The sequence below is a fragment of the Trichosurus vulpecula genome, chromosome 1 (assembly GCF_011100635.1).
Source record: "Trichosurus vulpecula isolate mTriVul1 chromosome 1, mTriVul1.pri, whole genome shotgun sequence".
Classification (NCBI taxonomy): Eukaryota; Metazoa; Chordata; class Mammalia; order Diprotodontia; family Phalangeridae; genus Trichosurus; species Trichosurus vulpecula.
In genome coordinates, this window is record NC_050573.1 from 149,234,435 (window position 1) to 149,253,836 (window position 19,402).

Genomic DNA, 19,402 nt, shown 5'->3' on the forward strand with positions numbered 1-19,402 from the left:
CAAAGTGTTTATAGAAGCACTTTTTATGATAATGATGTGTTGGAAATAAAGTAGATTCCTATTGATAGGGGAATGGCTAAACAAATTGTGGTACATGAATGTAATGGAATATTATGGGCTGTAAGAAACAATGAATATGATGAATACAGAGAAACATGAATTGATGTGGAGTGAAGTAAGCAGAGCCAAGAAAATAATATATACAATGACAATAACGTGTAAATGGAAAGAACAGCTATAAAAATAAAAAGTCAAAAGTGAGTTGTTGCAAAATTGTAAAAAACAAACATGGCTCAAAAGAAGAGATATGAGAAAACCCTCCCATTCCTTTGCAGAGATGATAGGGTCACAGGTTTTATACATGGCACATATTTTCAGACTTTTTTTTTCAATTTATTACCTATTATACTGATTTTTTTCTTTTAAAAAAAACACAGTTTGATAATACAGAATGGCTCTTTGGGAAAGATGAATCCTGAAGGAAATAGGATGATAGAAAAAATAAACAAAAGAAATCAGTAAAAACCTATTTAAAAAAAAGAAATTACATCTCTAGATACATTTGTATCCAAAAAATATAGTTTCCACTGTTCTCTATTACTCTCCAGAGCCTTCTCTGACAGTCTGGTAAGGATCTCAGAAAAGGAGTGCAGAGGGATGGCCAATAGTTGAGTATGAGCCAAGAGGTTAAGGAGGGTGCAGAGTTCAAATCAGAAGAAAGGAGCAAAAGAATCCACCTTGAACTTCTTAGGTTTCTCCTGGGAATTCCCAAGAGGAAGAATGAAATCTCCCAGGAAGAAAACATTTCCTTTCTAAAAGGATGATTTCTTCCAAATCTAGTTAAATAGTGTCTTTTTTTAAACAATTTAATTAAGCAATCTGGAATACAACTGATTAGGAGTTTAATGATTTGGAAAAAGTTTCTGGATAGGAAACTTTTCCCCTGGTCATTTATCCCAACCCAGAAAATGCTCCTAATGTCTGGATCAGGGTCTGGTGACTCAGACAGTCTGAGGCAGGGCAATAACTATTCTACGTGTATTTTAGAATAATAGTCCCTTTCTACTGATGACAGAGAAGCAAGGTGATGTCTAAAGTTCCCCGTGGGACAGCAGGAAAACCAATCCTGCTCTTCAGAGAAAAAAAAAAAGCCACAGTGCACATTGTGCCAAGAAGACACGGGAGTGGGAGGTGGGAGTTGAAAGGGGAGTGTGTGTGTGTGTGTGTGTGTGTGTGTGTGTGTGTGTGTAATCACATGATTTTATTTTATTTTTTACAATTAAAAAAATTAGAATAATCTCCTGCTAACTCTATATGAAACTTAGTGTTTTGGAGGCAAAAGTATCTCAAGCCATAAGGTCCTGGTCCAAAGGTCTAGAAACTTCTTTGGGTATGTCATCCTTTGTCCCTCATTATTTTCTGTCTGTGAAATGAGGGATTAAAATAAATTTCTGTCCAGGAGTGGGTGCGCTGTTACTCATATTTTTATAGACATAGACTAGATTGCAAGCCCTCTGAGGGAAAGGAGCCTCTTTGTAACCATCCTTTACCATGCTTAGCCCCAGATAGGGCACTGGACTTGGAGTCAGGAAAACTTGGGTGGGGAATCCTACCTCTGATACTGTGGCTGTTCCATAGCCTGACACTAGTCACGCCATTTAACTTGGATGTGCTTCAGGTTCCTCATTTTTAAAATGAGTGGGTTGGGCTTGATGACCTCTCAGGTCCCTTCCTGCGATAAGCCTAGGTTCACATTCCACGGATGATTTCAGGCTTGTTGCATTTTCCTTGCGGTTGGGTCGCTCATTGCTTCTGTAAGCCTTTGCCACAGGGAGCATCCCAGTGCCTAGAAAAGGGGAGGATCTTTTTCGCATCAAATAGTGGAAGTCTGAGAAAAGTACTATCTCCTCTCTCTTGTGGCTCAGGGTCATCTCTGCATCCAACAGCAGCAGGAAACGATAAAGTAAGTCAGTGTTGGGCAGGCAGGTAGAGTTGCTAAGGGTTGCTACTCCGCATGTTGGGAATCCACAGAGGCAAATGATGCCAGGTGAGGTAGGAAATAATAGAAAGTTGGACCCAGGAGGGACCTTACAGAGCTGTTAGTCCAGTCTCTTCATTTGGCAGATTGGGAAGCTGAGGCCCAGAGAGGTCCATTGAATATTGAAGTGAATTGTACCGAGGTGAATGCTGAGGGGAATACGTGATAGCACTGGGTCTCAAGTCCAGGTCTTGTGACTTTGGGTCCTCTGTTCTTTTTGTGGCTTTTGGAGGAAAACCTCTGATCTCATTCATGAAGACAACTTCTAGTGTGGAAACTCCATCCACACTAACACAAATAGACAACTTGTCTGCAGCTTATGGTCTTAAAGGGTGGCCCAGGGCATCAAGAAGAGACGCGCCCAGATCACATGGCTAAGTCTGGATCATACATGGGATTTAAGCCCAAATCTTTTTGACTCCGGGGACAGCCCTTTACCCATTACTCCTCATTGCTCATCATTTTTTCCACTACACCATATTTAAATGAATCCAGCTTCTACCCCAGCATAGGTAGGGAAGGGAATCATTTTTCTATTGCTTTCAGGCTTCTGGCCAGGGTTCCCATGGCTTCTCTTTGAGGTCTTTCCTGATCGTTAAAGCAGAACTGTTAACTCCTAGATCTCTCCTTCTCCCCCATCACCCATTATATTTATCTATCTAACCCTCCCTCCCCAACCTCTGGTAGAATGTAACCTCCTTGAAGCCTGGGAAGGTTTCATTTTTTTCAATCTTTGTACCCTTAGCACAATCCTTTACACATAGTAGGTGTTTAATACCTCTTTACTGAATTGAAATCAAGTGAATCACTATGGCTTTTCATTCTTCGATGATATACCTGCCTAGGTAGGTGAAAGAGAATCTTCTTGGTTGACATCCTTCAGGCCACATGACTGCAAGAATAAGTCCACAGTCTGCCTTTGGGAAGGGTCAAGGGCACACCTATCTGCTTAGCTGGAGCTGGCTTACTGCCCCCCAATCCAGCAGGCTTTGTGAAAGTGGAGGTGAAGTCATGTCTGTCATCTGGCACAAGGCTGGGGAACATAGACCCCAATCTCCAGTTAACTGTGGCTGAACTGCAACCCCAGCATATTATTATTGGATAGAGTGGCCACACTGAATCATCCTGGGGGAAGACAGAAAATCCCTTTTTTGTGGGAATAGCTTGGCTGCATACATACAGTGGGGCGAAGGGGCAGAGAATATCTCTGCCAGTATAGCTATGTCATATCTTATTACTTCACAGGTTCTTAGCCACATACTACCTCCATATGCATGTATCAAATTTCAATTTTAAATCCTCTGGTTGATTTCCACCGATGAGATCACCCTAACCCCAGTAATAAATGTACTCTGAATGGGAAAATGGGGAAGACAAAAAGTGTCATGATGCATATGTGGATGTAGAATACAAGCAGCATTTGCACAGATGGGTGTGTCCCTAGACACGAGAGCACAAGGTGAGAAGGAGTGAGCTTGTCATTATTTTGGAAGGCCCATGTGAACTCTGGAACTAATGAAAATTTTAAAGAAATTTCAAGGAGGGAAAGAGCAATTAGCTGTTAGAACCCAGCTATTCAGATTCAGTAGCGACAGGAATATTTGGAGGGTTCTGACCTCCAGTCAGAGACTGAGTACTGGGCTTTTGTTGGCCCATTTGTATGAAGTCAGATATAGTAATCTTCCTGTAGAGCATATTAAAGAAGGAAGCACTAAGCCAAAGAGACAAGGTTCCCTTGGATCAGCTCAGAGAAAGGAGCCGGTTCCTGGGAAGCTGAGGGTTTGAGGGCCCATGACGCTCAGTAGACATCACTCACAACACTCTTATCTTCTGCCAGATTATTTAGAGTCTCTTCAAGAATGTCAGCGTGGGGCAAAATTGGAGGAATTTTGAGGAAATCCCTACCTCCCCTGCCCCAGTGCTTTCTCTCCCTTTCCCATTCTTCATGCCCAAAGTTGGCTGATGGCTAAGTTAGGCGGGGTCATTGCGAGGACAGAGAAAGTGAATAAAAAGGGCTTTGTGAGACAACAGAAAGAAAAGGAGAAAAGCATGAAATTGGAAAGTTTTGCCTAGAGAGTGTGGGAAGGAAGGCAGCCTGGGGACCAGCTGGTTGGCAAATTGAAGAGATGTTTCTCACAGCATACAGATCTCTTAGGGTTGGCTATATACAAATTCATATATAAAACAGAAGGCTGGCCAATGACAGCCCAGTCCTGGGAGCATATTCAGGGAATCCATGTGGATGTTTGGTGAGCCTGATTCTGGATATGTGTGATGACATGGCATGGAGAGATCAAAGGATGTATTTGGAGGCTGTTTCTCGTGTGCTTAACTTTGTAGTGAAAAATAGGCCATTTGGTTGGCTGAGGACCCAGAAATGGGAGATCATACCTAAGGTGAAAGTAGAAAAATTTGCCCTTTCTTTCCTGCTAGCTAGGAGGGGTCAGAATGACCCTTCAAGTTCAGGAGGGCCAGGGGGAGGGTGCCCTTCCTCCTACTGTGCTTGCGCCATGGCCTCCCAGGCAAGCCTATGGGGCTGTGACATGTTTGGGCATTCTTTCCTTTGGACATAGGGCCTTGAAATGTCAAAAAATCAGAGATTCAGAGATTCAGTGACAGGAATCCATACTAGTATTTGCCAGCAGTGGAGCCCAGTGAATCAGCCCAGCCTTAAAAAACACCCAATCCCCAGCCTGGCAGTGGTTCAACCTGGTACCTGAGACACCATGTTCTATAGAAATGGAGGAACTTATCCTGTGGCTATGCTGCACTCAGACATGGACCTGGTAGGGAAAATGCTTTGTAGCAACCACTTGAAGTCTTAGTCTACTCTCTTAAGGGACAAAGGTGGAGGAGAAGAGAATATGATGTTGGGGGACAATGTTTTTGTATTTTTGTTCCTGATGTCTTCTCAGGAAATCTCTCTTTGTAACAGCTAATTCATATTAACTGGTTAAGTTAATAATGGGGGTTTCATCAGTGGTTTAATCAATGAAATAGGGGAGAAACTAGCTGTAACTGCCAGCCGATATTAGGAAAAATGTATTGGAATGGGATCTCAAGTCAATAGCATTAGAACAATCACCCCAATCCTTCAGAATTACTCCTAGAATCTTGAAGGGGTGATGTTGTTACTCCCCGAGGACGCAACTTGCCAATTCATAGAGTCCCAGAGTCTATATATGGGCCCACTGCACCTCCCCTATCTGCACCCCCATTACCTCTAGGACCCTGAGGGGGAGCAGTGAGCTCTGGTAACCTGATCTGTTAGTGCACATGCAGGTTGGGAGAGTTGAGTGCAGAGTCTTACTACATATATGTCAAAATATGCATGCATGTAGTATGTACACAGAAAGCCTATTTTTTTTTTTAAGCAGAAACTATGAAAACTTACTTTTGCAGGTTCTTCCATCACTCCTGAGTACGTACCCCTCGGGACACTGACAAGCAAAGGATTTGTCAGTATTGATGCAGGAATATTCACAACCATGATCACTCAACAAGCAATAATCCACCCCTACAAAAACAAGGAGCAAAACAGTGATGGAAGGCTATGTCTTGTTCAACTCAATTCTACTCAACTCAATTTAGTTCAATAAACACTTAGTAAGTTACTACAGTGTGAAAAACACTATGCTTAGGAGTAAAGTTCAAATTCATTGCCTGACATTCATGGTTCTTCACGATCTGGTACCAGTCCACGTGGCCAATCTCCTCTCATATTGTTCCCCTCTTGCATTCGATGCTCCAGACAAACAAAACTCTATACCCTGTGCTGAAGATCACATAATCTCTAAGTTGGAGAGGACTTCGGGGGGGAGTCTCTAATACAACCCAGAACAGAGTAAGAACCCCTTCTATAATCTCCTAGACCACTGGCTGTTCAGCTTTTGCTTCAAGAGCTTCAGGGAAGAGGAAGTCACTCCCCTCCTGAGGCAAACCCTTCCACACTTCCTTACGATGAACCTAAATTGGGCCCTCTACAACTTCCACCCTTTGGTCCTAGTTCTGCCCTCTGGGGAAGGAGGGAGGAAAGGAAGGAAGGAAATGAACATTTATTGATCACCTACTATGCGACAGAACTATGCTAACTGCTTCACAAATATTATCGTATTTGACCGTTATGACAACCTTGAGAAGTAGGGTGCTATTTTTCTCCCCATTTTACAGTTGAAGAAACTGAGGGAGACAAAGGTTAAGTAACTTGCCCAGGGTCACACAGCTAAGTGTCTGAGGCTGGATTTGAACTCAGGGTTTTCCTGACTCCAGGCCCAGCCCTCTGTGCACTGTGGCACCACCTAGCTGCCCCTCTAATGGCCGAGCAGAAAAAGACTAACCCCTTTTCTGCCTGATAGCTAACTTGAAGACAGCTAACATGTCTCCCCTACATCATCTCTTCTCTAGGAAAAACATCCCCATTTCCTTTGCTTTTCCTCCAGTAAGCATGGTTTCTAGTCCATTCACTACCTTAATCATTTTCCTCTGGACACTCTCCAGTTTGTCAATGATCTTAAAAAGTGGTACCAAGAATACAGTATTTTAGATGGAGTCTGGAGAGGGCAAAGTCTAATAATAGGACTATTGCCTCTCTTGTTCTGGATACCATCTTCTTCATTCAGCCCAAGATGGCACTACCTTCTTTATTTGCCATTGGTTGCTTTGGTGACTTGTACTGAGGCTCTATGCTTTGCATGTTCTTGTTGTCCTTTGTGATTGGAATACCTTCCCTTTTCTTCACATGTGAAATTCCTACCCATTGTCTAAAGCCCAACTCAAATGCCACCAGGTCTATGAGGTTGCCCTGGTCTCCCCACTGCTAACAACCATCCCCCGGGAATTTCACACAGCATTTGATTTTTGTACCTCACCAATGTATTTATCTTGTAATGCATATTACAGTTATCTCAGTTGGGCCATTATCCCTCTATTAGACTGTAAGCTCCATGACTATCCTATTTCAATTTTGCCTCTCCCTTAAGAGCTGGCACACAAAGTAAGAAAATGCTTAATAATCATTTATTGTAATGCCCAGATTTGTTTTGCTTGACTATTGTTACTTGTGTCAAAGGAGTGCTTTTATTTTGGGGAGAGTTGGGGGAGTTAGCAGAGTTATGAGGCATGAGGGAAGGGGTTAGTGCTAGAGATACCCAAGAAAGGGAAGAAAAGAAAGAAGAGAGCATCACTGAATCATTTTAAAAATACACAGAAGGGAAACAGATGAATAAGGTAGTGTTGGAACTGCGATGTTAAATTTAATATGCTTAAATGCCAGGAGGTGAGATGGATGATTCTTCATTAGTTTTGCACAGTAGAGACTGGTCATTGGGTCGATCATAATTCTTGTTTTCCACGGTTGTTTTCCTTTACAATGTTGTAGTCATCATATAAATTGTTCTCATTTGACTCACTTCTGAGAAGCCACCAAGTTTCTCTGAACACATCCCTTTTATCATTTCCTATGGCATAATTATATTCCATTCCCTTAATATAACATATTTTGTTCGGCCATTCTCCATTTGATAGGTACTCGCTTTGTTTCTGGTTCTCCTACAGAGCAACCACAAAACAATTAAAAACAAATGCTGCCAAATTCCAAAGAACAAACAAGGCCCCAGAGAAGTTGTATGAGAGGATATATCCTCTCCTTCCTCCATAGAGGTGAGTGGGCCACTGGTGCAGGACTGTATTTAATGTCAGATTTTTTTGATGTAATAATTGATTTTGCTGTTTTTTTTTTCCTTCTTTCTCTTTAAAAAAATCTTTGTTGGGACAGCTGGGAGGCACAGTGGATAGAGAACTGGCCCTGGAGTCAGGAAGATCTGAATTCAAATTTGACCTTAGACACTTATTAGCTGTGTGACCCTGGGCAAGTCACTGAACCCTGATTGCCACCAAACTAAAAAAAAATTTTTTTGTTATACTGGATGGCTTTCTGTGAGAGGATGGAGAGGGATGCAAGGGGAAATACAGATGATGTAAAAATAAAAGGTATCAATAAAAATCCATTTTAAAAGTGCTACCAGAAATATATTTTTTAAGTATGGATCCTTTCCTTCTTTCCTTGTTCTCTTTCAGGGTATACTCCTGGTAATGATATTGCTGGGTCAAAGGATATATATGGTGCAGTGACTTTGGGAGTATAATTCTAAATTGATTTCCAGAATGGCCGGCCCTTGTCACAGATCCACCAAGACTGCATTAATGCATCTATATTTCTACAGCCCATCCAACAATTGTCATTTTCTTTTTTTTATTCTTGGCCAATCTGTTGGGCATGAGGTGCGATCTTGAAATTGTTATAATTTGTATTTGTCTTATCATTAGTCATTTGGAGCATTTTGTCATATGGTTGTTGATATCTTGCATTTCTTCTTATGAGAACTGCCTGTTCATATCCTTTGATCATTTATCTATTGAGGAATGTCCCTGGTATTGATTACCTATATGTCTGGGATAGCAGGTATTTATCAGAGAAATTTACTGCAAAGATTTTCATCTAATGAATTCTCGACTTTACTTACTAACAATTTCATTTCTCAGAAGGCTGTGAAGGGAACTATTATTCTTTATCTACTCTAATTCTTCCCCAAAAGGAAGATGTGGTGGGGAGCCCAGGGGACAAAGTGACCATTCTCAAAAGGGAGGGGGATGCTGAACTTAGATATTTATGCTGGACTTCAGGAAAACAGGTCACAAAAACCTCAAAGAAATGATAGGCATGTTCTCATGGCCAGGAACTCTAAAAAGGGTGATGGCCTAGGGAAGCTCTCAAAAAAGAAATTCTGACCATACAATTGTCCCCTAAGGGAGGGGACAACTAAAGAGATCTATTTGATCAGGCCTGGAGCTCTTTAGTGAATTCAGATGTGATTTCATTCCGCTAGGGTTCTTCAGGTGAGGAAACTTCCTCTCCCACTGCTGATCTACCACGCACAGTCATAGAAAGAGATACAAGGGGCATAGATGAAAGGGACATGGACAGAAGGTGGAAGAAAGGACACCTAACCAAAGATGAACACACAAGTATTCATGGCATGGGTCAACAAGCAGAGTGAAGGGAGGCTGAAGCATTGAAGGAGTTGCGGCTAGCAAAAAATAAAAAAATGTTGAGGACAATAAATGGGGATTTAAAAGATATTCAGAGCACGAAGAATGTGGAAGGGCTAAATCTGCAGCTTGGGGTATTTAATAAAAAATAAATAATACAGATAAAGTGGAACTACTTTATTCTTATGTTTCCATCTTCTCTATCAAAGGGGAAAATATTCAGACTAGAAGGGTCAAACGAATACATTTAAGAGGGATTTGAGGCTCAAGCCCAGTCAGGAGATAGAGTTCAAGTCTCCAATCAAAAAGTGTTATAGCCCAAGGTACAGAAAAAAAAGCCAAAACAAAACAATGAAAACTTGTAGATGAGATCACAGAAACATTCTTTATAATCTTTTAGTGATTATGGAGACAGAAGTGCCAGAAGCCTTGCCTTGGATGAATGGACTCATTTTCTAAAAGGAAAAAAAAAGCAGACTTCACAAGCTATGGACTGGCGAAGGTGATATTGACATCCAGTGGAATTCTAGAATAAATTATAAATGACTCATTTTGGGTCACTTACAAAGGGGAGTGGTGGTAATTAGGAGTCATCAGGGGATAACCAAGTGTTAGTCATGCCAGACTAATCTCATTTCCTTGTGTGACAGGGTTATTAGATTGGTAGATTAGGGGAATGGTCAAAATATATCTTAGTTTCATCAAAATATAATAATAATAATACTAGCTCCTATTTTTATAATTTTTTGCAAATTCTAAAGTACTTTACTCACAACAAACCTGTGAGAGAGGTAGTATATTATTCTTATTTTGCAAATAAACGAATGGAGGTATGGAGAAGTTAAGGGGTTTGCCCCCAGTCACATAGCTATTACAAGTCAGAGCTGGGAACTTGAATCTAGGTCTTTTGTCTCCAGATCCAGGGCTCTTTCTACCCTAGTCAGCTATAGACAATCCCTGTGGTAGCTTTATGGAGAGGAAGAAATGTGGACTGAATGGTTAGGCAAAAAACAAAACAAAGAAACAATCATTTTTATAAAGCATTTTACAAATATTATCTCATTTGATCTCTACAACAACCCTGAAAGGTAGGTGCTATTGTTATGCCCATCTTACAGCTGAGAAAATTGAGGCAGGTAGAGGTTAAGTATCTTGCCTAGGGTCACACAGCTAGTAAATGTCTGAGGCTGGATTTGAACTCAGGGTCTTCCTGACTCCAGATCTAGAGCTTCAGACAATGATTAATGAACTGATGGCATAGTGGAGGAAGGTCTCCAGTGATATGCCTCATGCCTCTCTTGGGCCCTGTCCTGTTCATCATCTTAATGACCTGAAGGAAGACATAGAAGGCATATTTATCAAATTTAGAGATAATACAAATATAGGAGATTCTAGAATCATGATTCCAAAAGTTCTTGATAGGATGGGAAGATGGGCCAAATCTAACAGGATAAATTATAAGAATAAATGAAAAGGGCTGTACTTTAGTTAAAACAGTCAACTAGCCAAGTATAGGATGGGGGAAGTGTGGTTTAATAACAGTTCATTTAAAAGGCTTAGAGGTTTTAGCTTACCAAAAACCCAGTGAGTCAACAGTATGAAGTGACTGCCAAAATGGCTAATACCTTCCTTTTTTGGGGCCTGGGGGCGGGTGGTCTGGACCTGTGATTTCATCACTGTAGGGAACTTCAGGTGAGGAAACTCCCTCTACCATTGATGATCTGCAATATAGTCATGAAGAGTTGACTGGGACAAGATTAGGTGATTTTGTTCAGAGTCACAGACAATAATTGTCAGAGATAGGACTTGAACCCAGATCTTCCAAACTCTAAGACAATCTATCCTTACTGTCTCTTGATGCCACCTTTGATTGTCATAAAAGAAATAAAACCAAAGAGGCAACACACATACTGTGGTCAGACCACATCTAGAATGCTGTCTTTAGATCTAAGCACCACATTTTCAGGGGCATTGATAAATCTGAGCTTGTTCAGAGGTGGGTAGAGACAGGTAGGTGTTGCAATGGATAGAGGGCCAGGCCTTGGAGTCAAGAAGACTCATCTTTCTGAGTTCAAAACTGGCCTCAAACACTAGCTGTGTAACCTTGGGCAAGTCATTTAACCCTTTTTGCCTCAGTTTCCTCATTTGTGTAATGAGCTAGAGAAGGAAATGAATGGCAAACTACTCCAGTATCTTTGCCAAGAAAACCCCAAATGGGGTCATGAAGAGTCAGATATGACAGAAATGACTGAATAACTACAGGAGAAGAGGCATGGTGGATAGAATTTGGAACCATATAATGAGGAATAATTGTTTTTATTTTTGTTTTTTTGGAGGGGGAGGGCAGGGCAATTGGGGTTAAGTGACTTGCCCAAGGTCACACAGCTAGTAAGTGTGTCAAATGTCTGAGGCCTGATTTGAACTCAGGTCCTCCTGACTCCAGGGCCGGTGCTCTACTTACTGCGCCACCTAGCTGCTTCCAATGAGGAATAATTGAAGGAAGTAGGGACATATAGCCTAGGGAAAAGAAAACTTGGAAGAACCATGATAGCTGGCTCCAAATATTTGAAGGCCTGTCACTGGAACAGTGATTAGATTTATTCTTCTTTTTGGCCCTAACAGGGAAAACTAGGAACAATTGTTGGATGTTATAGGGAGGAACATTTCGGTCCAACATGAGAAAGAACTTCTTGATGATTAAAGCTTTCCAGAAATGGAATGGTCAACTTTGTGAGGTGATGAGTTTGTCATTGCTGGAAGTATTCAAGCAGAGGCTGGATGATGGCTTTGGGGATATTCTAGAGGGAGTTCCCTGCATGGTATATGAGGATGGATTGGGTGGTCTTTCTAAGATCCTATGATTCTAAAGTCATAGAAGAGGCAACTCCAATAAAGCAATACTTTTCTCCCAGTAGAAGTCATACAATTAAAATCAAAACAACTCTGAGGTTTCACTGCACAACCAGCAAATTGGCAAAGAATAAAAAATGAACATGGTCAATGCTGGAGGGACTGCAGGAAGCTAGGCTCACTGATACAGCCTTGGTAGAGTTTGATTGGTCCAATCATTCTGGAATTTTGCTATAAAAGGAGTGACTAACATCCATACCCTTTGACCAGATATCCAAATCACTTCTAGGCATGTATCCTAAGGAAGGCAAGGCAGGAAAAAGTCACCTATATACTAAAAGACTATAGTAGTACTTTTTGTGGTAGTAAAAGATTAGAAACAAACTAAATGGCCACTGATTGGAGAAAAGTGAAGCAGTGGTATACATATGTAATGGAAAATTATTGTGCTGTAAGAAACAATGACTGTGATACACACAAGACGTGTGATACAAAGTGAAATAAATAGAACCAAGAAAAAATACACAATGATTATTATAACAAGACTGGAAAGAACAATAAGATGGAATGGGAGACTGTGTAATTATAATGACCAAGCTCCACCACGCCTGGAGAAAAGCTGAGAAAATATATTTCCTTTCCTTTGTTGCAAAAGTGGGAGGCTAAGACATGTACTCTTAGACATTGGGGACATGTTAGCTGGTTTTGCTGATTCCACCCCCTCTCTGGTCTTTCTTTTTCAATCTTTGTTTTAAGGGGTGGGGAAGCTGCTGCCTCCAGGACGTATGTGGCCCCCTAGGTCCTCAAGTGTGGCCCTTCGACTGAATCCAAGCCTCACAGAACAATTCTCCTTAATAAAATTATAATTAGATATAATATAGAAGAAATAGCATTTATATAGTGCATACTATGTGCAAGGTACGGTGCTAAGCACTTTATGAATATCTCATTTAATCCTCACAATAACCCTGGTAGGGTAGGTACTATAGTATTCCTATTTTACTGTTAATAAAAGGGTTTGTTCGGTGAAGTTTGGATTCAGTCAAAGGGCCGCACTCCAGGACCTAAAGGGCCACATGTGGCCGGGAGGCAGCAGGTTGCCTATCCCATCATTTATGGGATGACTTATTCAGCAGAGATAGGAAAAACAATGTATTTGGAAATGAATGTGATGTAACAACAAAAGGATGTTACATCAACCTTTGTTAACAAAAGCAATTTTTAAAAAAAGTCATGCAATTCAACGTATTATCTCATCACAATCTCCCTGGTGCAGTTAAAAGGCTGTTGTAAAGGAGGTTCAAATCCTCATTTCTCTTTAAAAGCTGCAGAAAGAAACAGATGGAAAATAGAATTCCAATGGACAGAGTTTTAGTGAAAAAAATTGTCAGCCCTCCTCTCCCCTGTTCCCATTCCCAGTAAGTAAATTCTGTAATTCCCATTCCCAGTAAGTAAATTAAGTAAATCCTACTTAATTTAGTGTAATGGTAACTGTGGCTCAGAGGAGGCCATGTTGGTAAAGTTGAATTGATGTAGAAAAGAGACTTTTTGAAGGAGAGAAGGAAAGAGACTCACTTGTACAGGTTTTGAGGTCCTCATTAATGACGAAGCCTTCTGAACACTGACATACATATGAGTCATCTGTATTTAGGCACAGCTGCTCACATCCATGGTTGTTCTCTGCACAGTGATCCACCCCTAAATTGATTTAAGTGAGTGAACAAAGGGAAAAAGAAAGTCAAGAGCAATGGGGATTTAAAAACGAACTCCTGCTTGGGGGATTCTGTATTGTTTGACTTCATCAGCAATCAGAACAAGGAGGTGCGCACATGACATTCCTTCCCACAGACTGTTTCCTTTTAGGAAAGCCATCCTCTGCCCCTTTCACTCTTTTCTTAAGGGGAATGCTTGTACAATTTCAATGACCAAGAGATAATTCTAAACACTTTTGTTACTGAGTAGAAGTCACAGTTCTAAAATAAACTTTTTCTTTACTGTTTTGAATCTGAAAGATTCTTGCTTGGTTTGTGATAACGTTTTGATAATCTTCTCCAACTTCCATAACAATGCCAGGCACAAAGAGTATTTGTTTGGTGATTAAAAAATAATATAGCTAGTTTGGGGAGAGTGATGGAGAATAGCTAATATTTATATAGCATTTGTCATTGTTCAGTCCTTTTAGTCATGTCGGACTCTTTGTGATTCCATTTGGGGTTTTCTTGTCAAAGATACTGGGGTGATTTGCCATTTCCTTCTCCATCTCATTTTACAGATGAAGAAACTGAGGCAAACAGAATTAAGTGACTTGCCCAAGGTCACACAGCTAGTTAGTGTCAGAGGCTGGATTTGAACTCAGGGAAGATGAGTCTTCATGACTCCAAGCCCAGTGCTTTATCCACTGCACCGTTTAGCTGCCCCAACCCCTTATATAACACTTAGAGGTTTGCAAAGCATTTTGTATTTATTATGAATCTCATTTTATCCTTGCAACAACCCTAGGAGGTAGGTGCTATTTTTATTCCCATTTTATGGATGGAGAAATTGAGGCACAGAGAGGTTAAATGACTTGCCCAGGGCCAGCCAGTCAGTCCATTAGCATTTATTAAGAGCCTACTATATGCCAGGCACTGTACGAAGCACAGCTAGTAAGTGTCTGAGGCAGGATTCAAACTTAGAATCTTCTTGATTCCGAGTCCAGTGCCATCCACTATAATTGTGGTAAAAATGCTGCTGCTTAAGTGAGGAGTTTCCAATGCTTGTTTTTAGGAGAAAAAAAAAGTAACTCCTAGAACCAGGGGTAGTACACTGGGAGGGCATCTAAGTGTAGCGACTGAAGGTTGGAGAATGCAGCTGGCTTCCAAAAAAGATCAGCTAACTCTCCGGTACATCCTGGCCCACCTCACAAGGTGGAGGTATCTATTACCAATAACTGCACAATTCAATTGACAGGATCGATAAAGAGCGGAAATTCTAAGGAGGAAGATTCTAGCATAATGGTAGGGAAAAAATACTTTCTAACAATTTCATTCATCAAAAAATGAAATAGACTGTTTTGTGAGTTACTGACTTCCCTGTAATGATAATAGTAGTAATAATAAAATATCATTATAGGCCATAATTATATAGAATGTGTGATTCCACAGAAAAATATATAATACTATAATTAGATATGATATAGAAGAAGAAGTAACATTTATATAGTGCATACTATGTGCAGGGTACTGTGCTAAGCACTTTACAAATATGTCATTTAATCCTCACAATAACCCTGGGAGGGGTAGGAACTTCTATTATTCTTATTTTATAGCTGTGGAAACTCAAGCAAACAGAGGTTAAACGACTTGCCCAAGGTCACAGAGCTATTAAATATCTGAGACTAGATTATGAACTCTGTGCCACTCAGCTGTCCCTGTCACTGAAAGTGCTCAATTAGAGGTTGGATGATGCCCTGTCAGGGAATTTTAAAGGAGATTCTTGCATTGGGTGGGCAGCTGGGCTGGACAGTCTCTGAGGTAGCTCCTAATTCTCAGGTTTTATTATTCTAATATCTACTATCTAATATCTAACTATCTACATAGACCATAGGGTTTTGATGGTCTGCGTATGACTAGGTCAGACATTCATTTGATCCCTAGGTACTCTGAAAGCATTGACTGCCAGTAAAGTGGGATTTAACTTGTATCTGTGGAAGGTTGGGTCGACACAGATCTGAGTCCTGAATGAAGTCACCTATCCAGAGTTTCTTCATAGGCCATCCTCCACATCTCAGAACTTTTCTATGTCTTCTTTTATCACCTTTCACCCCTATTATTATAATGGTTTCCTACATGGACCATGCTCTGCCTCCAATCTGTCTCTTTTCTAATCCATTCTTCACGCAGCTGCCATGATAATTTTCCCAAGGTACAGCTCTGACCCCATTACCCCCTTACTCATAAAACTTCAGTGGCGCCCTATTGCATACCCTAGGTCAATATATTATTGCCTTAGCTGGGCATCTGAAGTCCTTGACAGTCCAGCTCCAACCTACCTTTCCAGCCTTATTTCCTATTATTCCCTTTCATGCAATCTGTGATCTAGCTACACTAGCCATTTTCTGACATTGTCTTGCTATGTCCTTGGGCAGGAAATATACCCGACATATAGTAGGTACTTAATAAATGCTTACTGATCTTCTAATCAATGTCCTTCATCTGTGCATATGTGTGGGCTATGCCTCTATATCTGAAAAGTACTCCTTCCTAGAATTGAAACTTTCATGGGGAAATGGAGCTTTGTTCCAGAGCACTTCCTGAGAGGAGCTGGCCCAATCTGTGTGGCACCTCTTCCTGCCCCAGAGACCCACTGCCATGGTACCACAGCCACAGTGTCAAACTCACCTCTGATCTCTGCTAATGTCAATATTGGACCATCCCCTTTCCTTATGCAAACTTACCTGTGGTCCTATGTGCTACCTGCTGCACCTGCTTTTTCTCCCCAGGTGAAAATATTCTTAGTTAGTCATAGTTCTGCTCATTTCCTTATCTCAATCTACTGAAAATAGCTTCTCTTCCTTTAAGGCTCAATTTAGGTGTCACCACCTACATTAATCCTTCCCTGATCTCAGATCAAAATCATCCTTCCCTCTATACATTTTCCTAGAGCACTTTATTTGGATTTTCATTTGTACCTATTACTTCATACCTTTGTATTATTAGAAATATAAGCTCCTTGAAGGCAAATACTGTCTTGCTTATATTTATCTATATTTATCTTTAGCACTTAGCCCAGTGTCTGGTACATTATAAACATTTACTAAATGCTCTCTGTCTCTCTGTCTCTGTCTCTCTGTCTCTCTCTGTCTCTCTGTCTCTGTCTCTGTCTCTCTGTCTCTCATAACTCTTATTTGTCTATATGACATATGCGTCACTTCATCTCCCCGGAGACTATAAGCTTCTTGAGGGCGTGGACTGTTTTTCTCCTATATTTTTATCCTTTATTATTAGCACAGTGCTTTGAACATATAATAAATAGACATCAAATTCTTATCTGCCAAATGGAATTAATTAGTCCAGACTTTCACTTTGTTTGCTTATTTTCTTAGCTTACAGTTTCAGAGGCAGAATGCCAGATAAGAGAAGGTCTTCATGAATGTTGTGAAGATGGGGTCTGGGAAAGTGTTTGGATTAGCTCCATTTCTATACCAACTTACTGGAAAATCTGTATCTAGGGGCATTTCTAAAAGTCAGTCCTTAGTATGATTATACAGGGTAATTGTCTTCCTTAGGGACTCAAAAGGAAACAATTTTTAATGAGGACAAGTCTGTACCTAGTGCTTTGTCTCTGAAACTTTCTCTCTTAACAATTTATGATTCAAATATTAAACAGCTGCACTGTTCTCATTCACAATGTATCTCTGTCCTTAAAGCTTTTACAGATGTGCAGCTAGCTTGGTGAACACTCTGAGGTGCACAGCTATCAGCAATGACACAAAGAACCCCTTTTTTTCCCCAGGACAAGTTACTGCTCTCCTCCTCCACACCCCTGCCCCCCAATATGGCAGATTTACAGGAATCCATCCTGACTTAACATCCGTTCTTTCTAGCCCAGTTGGCTGGAGCAAGCAAAGTGGAGACCATGACTTGTAAAAAGCTGCAGAAATTTCCAGTTGGCAAAGTCTCCATTTTTCCATGAGCTTACATCATTAAACAGAGCTTTGTTGTTGGCTGTTGGATGAGGGAATTAAGAAAATGCTTAAAAAGAAAATGCCCCACTACACTTGGCTCAGTTTTCTGGTAATTGGGATGCTTATTACTTCAAACTTGCCTCAACTAGACTATTGTACCAATTTTCCTTTCTTTCTTCCATGTTTAATATTAATAAGGCAACTGTATATCTAGAGAGGCTGGTGTTGCTAACTACTGCATGAATACCAGCTTAAGTCTGATAGCTGTCTTCAGGTGTTTGAAGGATGGTTACGTGGCAAGGGGACAAGACTTCTGCTTGGCCCAAGGAGGCAAAACTAGGAGCAGCAGGTGGAAGGAAAGCACAGAGAGGTAGATCAGGCTCAATTTAATTGGGGGGGGGACCCCCAGAAAACCTAACGAGAGCTACGCATTTGTCATCTGGCTGCACTTCTCTGAGCCTTCTCTACCATGGCTCAGGAAGCTCATCATTGGGAAAAACCTCATTTTCCTACAAAGGTGGATCCCATCTGTCTTTAGACTCCATCACTAACTATCCCCTGCCTCTAACTGGTGGAGGGGCATGAACTCCTAGACCTCCATTGAAGGAGGGAGGTCAGATTAGAAATCTCCTCATTTCTCACCTGGTGTCACTACTCTTCTCCACCATGCCCCTGACCCTAGTACCTCACCTTTCTCTCTCCTCCTCTCCTCCCCCAGCTTTTCAGTTTCATGTTATGTGGTGTCTGCTCACGGTAGACTGTAAGCTCTTTTGGTGTAGGGATGGTCCTTTTTGTATTTGCATCCCCAAACTTAGCACAGTGCCTGACATATAGTCAGAGTTTGATAAGTATTTGTTGACTATTTCAATGGGTCATTTCAGTCATTTTCAGTCATGTCTGACTCTTCCTGACCCCATTTGGGATTTCCTTGGTAGATACTAGAGTGTTTTTGCCATTTCTTTCTCCAGCTCATTTTACCGATGAGGAAACTGGGGCAGACAGGGTTAAGTGACTTGCCCAGGATTATACAGCTAGTAAGTGTCTGAGGCCAGATTTGAACTCAGGGAGATGAGTCCTCCTGACTCCAGGCCTGGTACTCTATCCACTGCACCACCTGGTTGCCTCTTGTTGGTTATTTATTGACCATTGATTTATCTAAAAGGAAAATGAACAGCTTTGGGAGGTAGTGAGATCCCCCTTTAGTGGAAATCTTTCATTTTGTCTCTGTAACTCTAGAGCCTGGATCACAGCAGGCACTTCAGAAATGCTTGCTGATTGACAGATTTGCCCATAACCAAGTGTGATGTTGAATGTTAAATCATTATAGAAGATCTTCCATATTATAGTGTAAGCCTGGCTTTTCTTCCTTCCCTGCTCCCCCCATCCCCAGCTCCTGCAAGATCTTTAAACTCTCCAGCTTGGAATAAAGAATCAGACATTCCCTTCCGGCTAGAAGACTGAGAAGCCCGTCTCTGAGAATGCGCCTCTCAGACATTCCTCTCTGGCTGATAGGCCCAAACAAAGAGTTGAATACACTTCTACTAGGAGACAGATAGGTCTTGAACAAAGGATAGGAAATTCTGAAACTGCTTCTTGAGGACCTAGCCAGTTTTCAAAAACAAAAGGATGGACAGGATCTTCCACTCCTGAGGAGGGTGGCTCCCCTCTCTGCTGGGAAAAACTTTCTTTGTTCAGCACCCTATAAAGGTCACCACATGGGGCAGTTACATTGGAACCTCACCCATGGGGAGGATGCTTCACCAGGGGCTACACTCAGAAGGGACTCACCAAGGTGGCTGTAA

The 19,402-nt window shown here is 41.2% G+C and overlaps 1 protein-coding gene across 1 annotated transcript in view; it reads right to left on the minus strand.

The window, feature by feature from the left end:
* The window catches only part of MATN2 (matrilin 2), a 199,912-nt gene that overhangs the window by 27,983 nt on the left and 152,527 nt on the right, over positions 1 to 19,402 (minus strand). The window contains exons 9-10 of the mRNA XM_036742359.1: positions 13,511 to 13,633; positions 5,433 to 5,555 (exon numbers count right to left, since the gene is read on the minus strand). Of these exons, the coding sequence (XP_036598254.1) occupies positions 5,433 to 5,555; positions 13,511 to 13,633 (246 nt within the window). The remainder of the gene's footprint in view (positions 1 to 5,432; positions 5,556 to 13,510; positions 13,634 to 19,402) is intronic.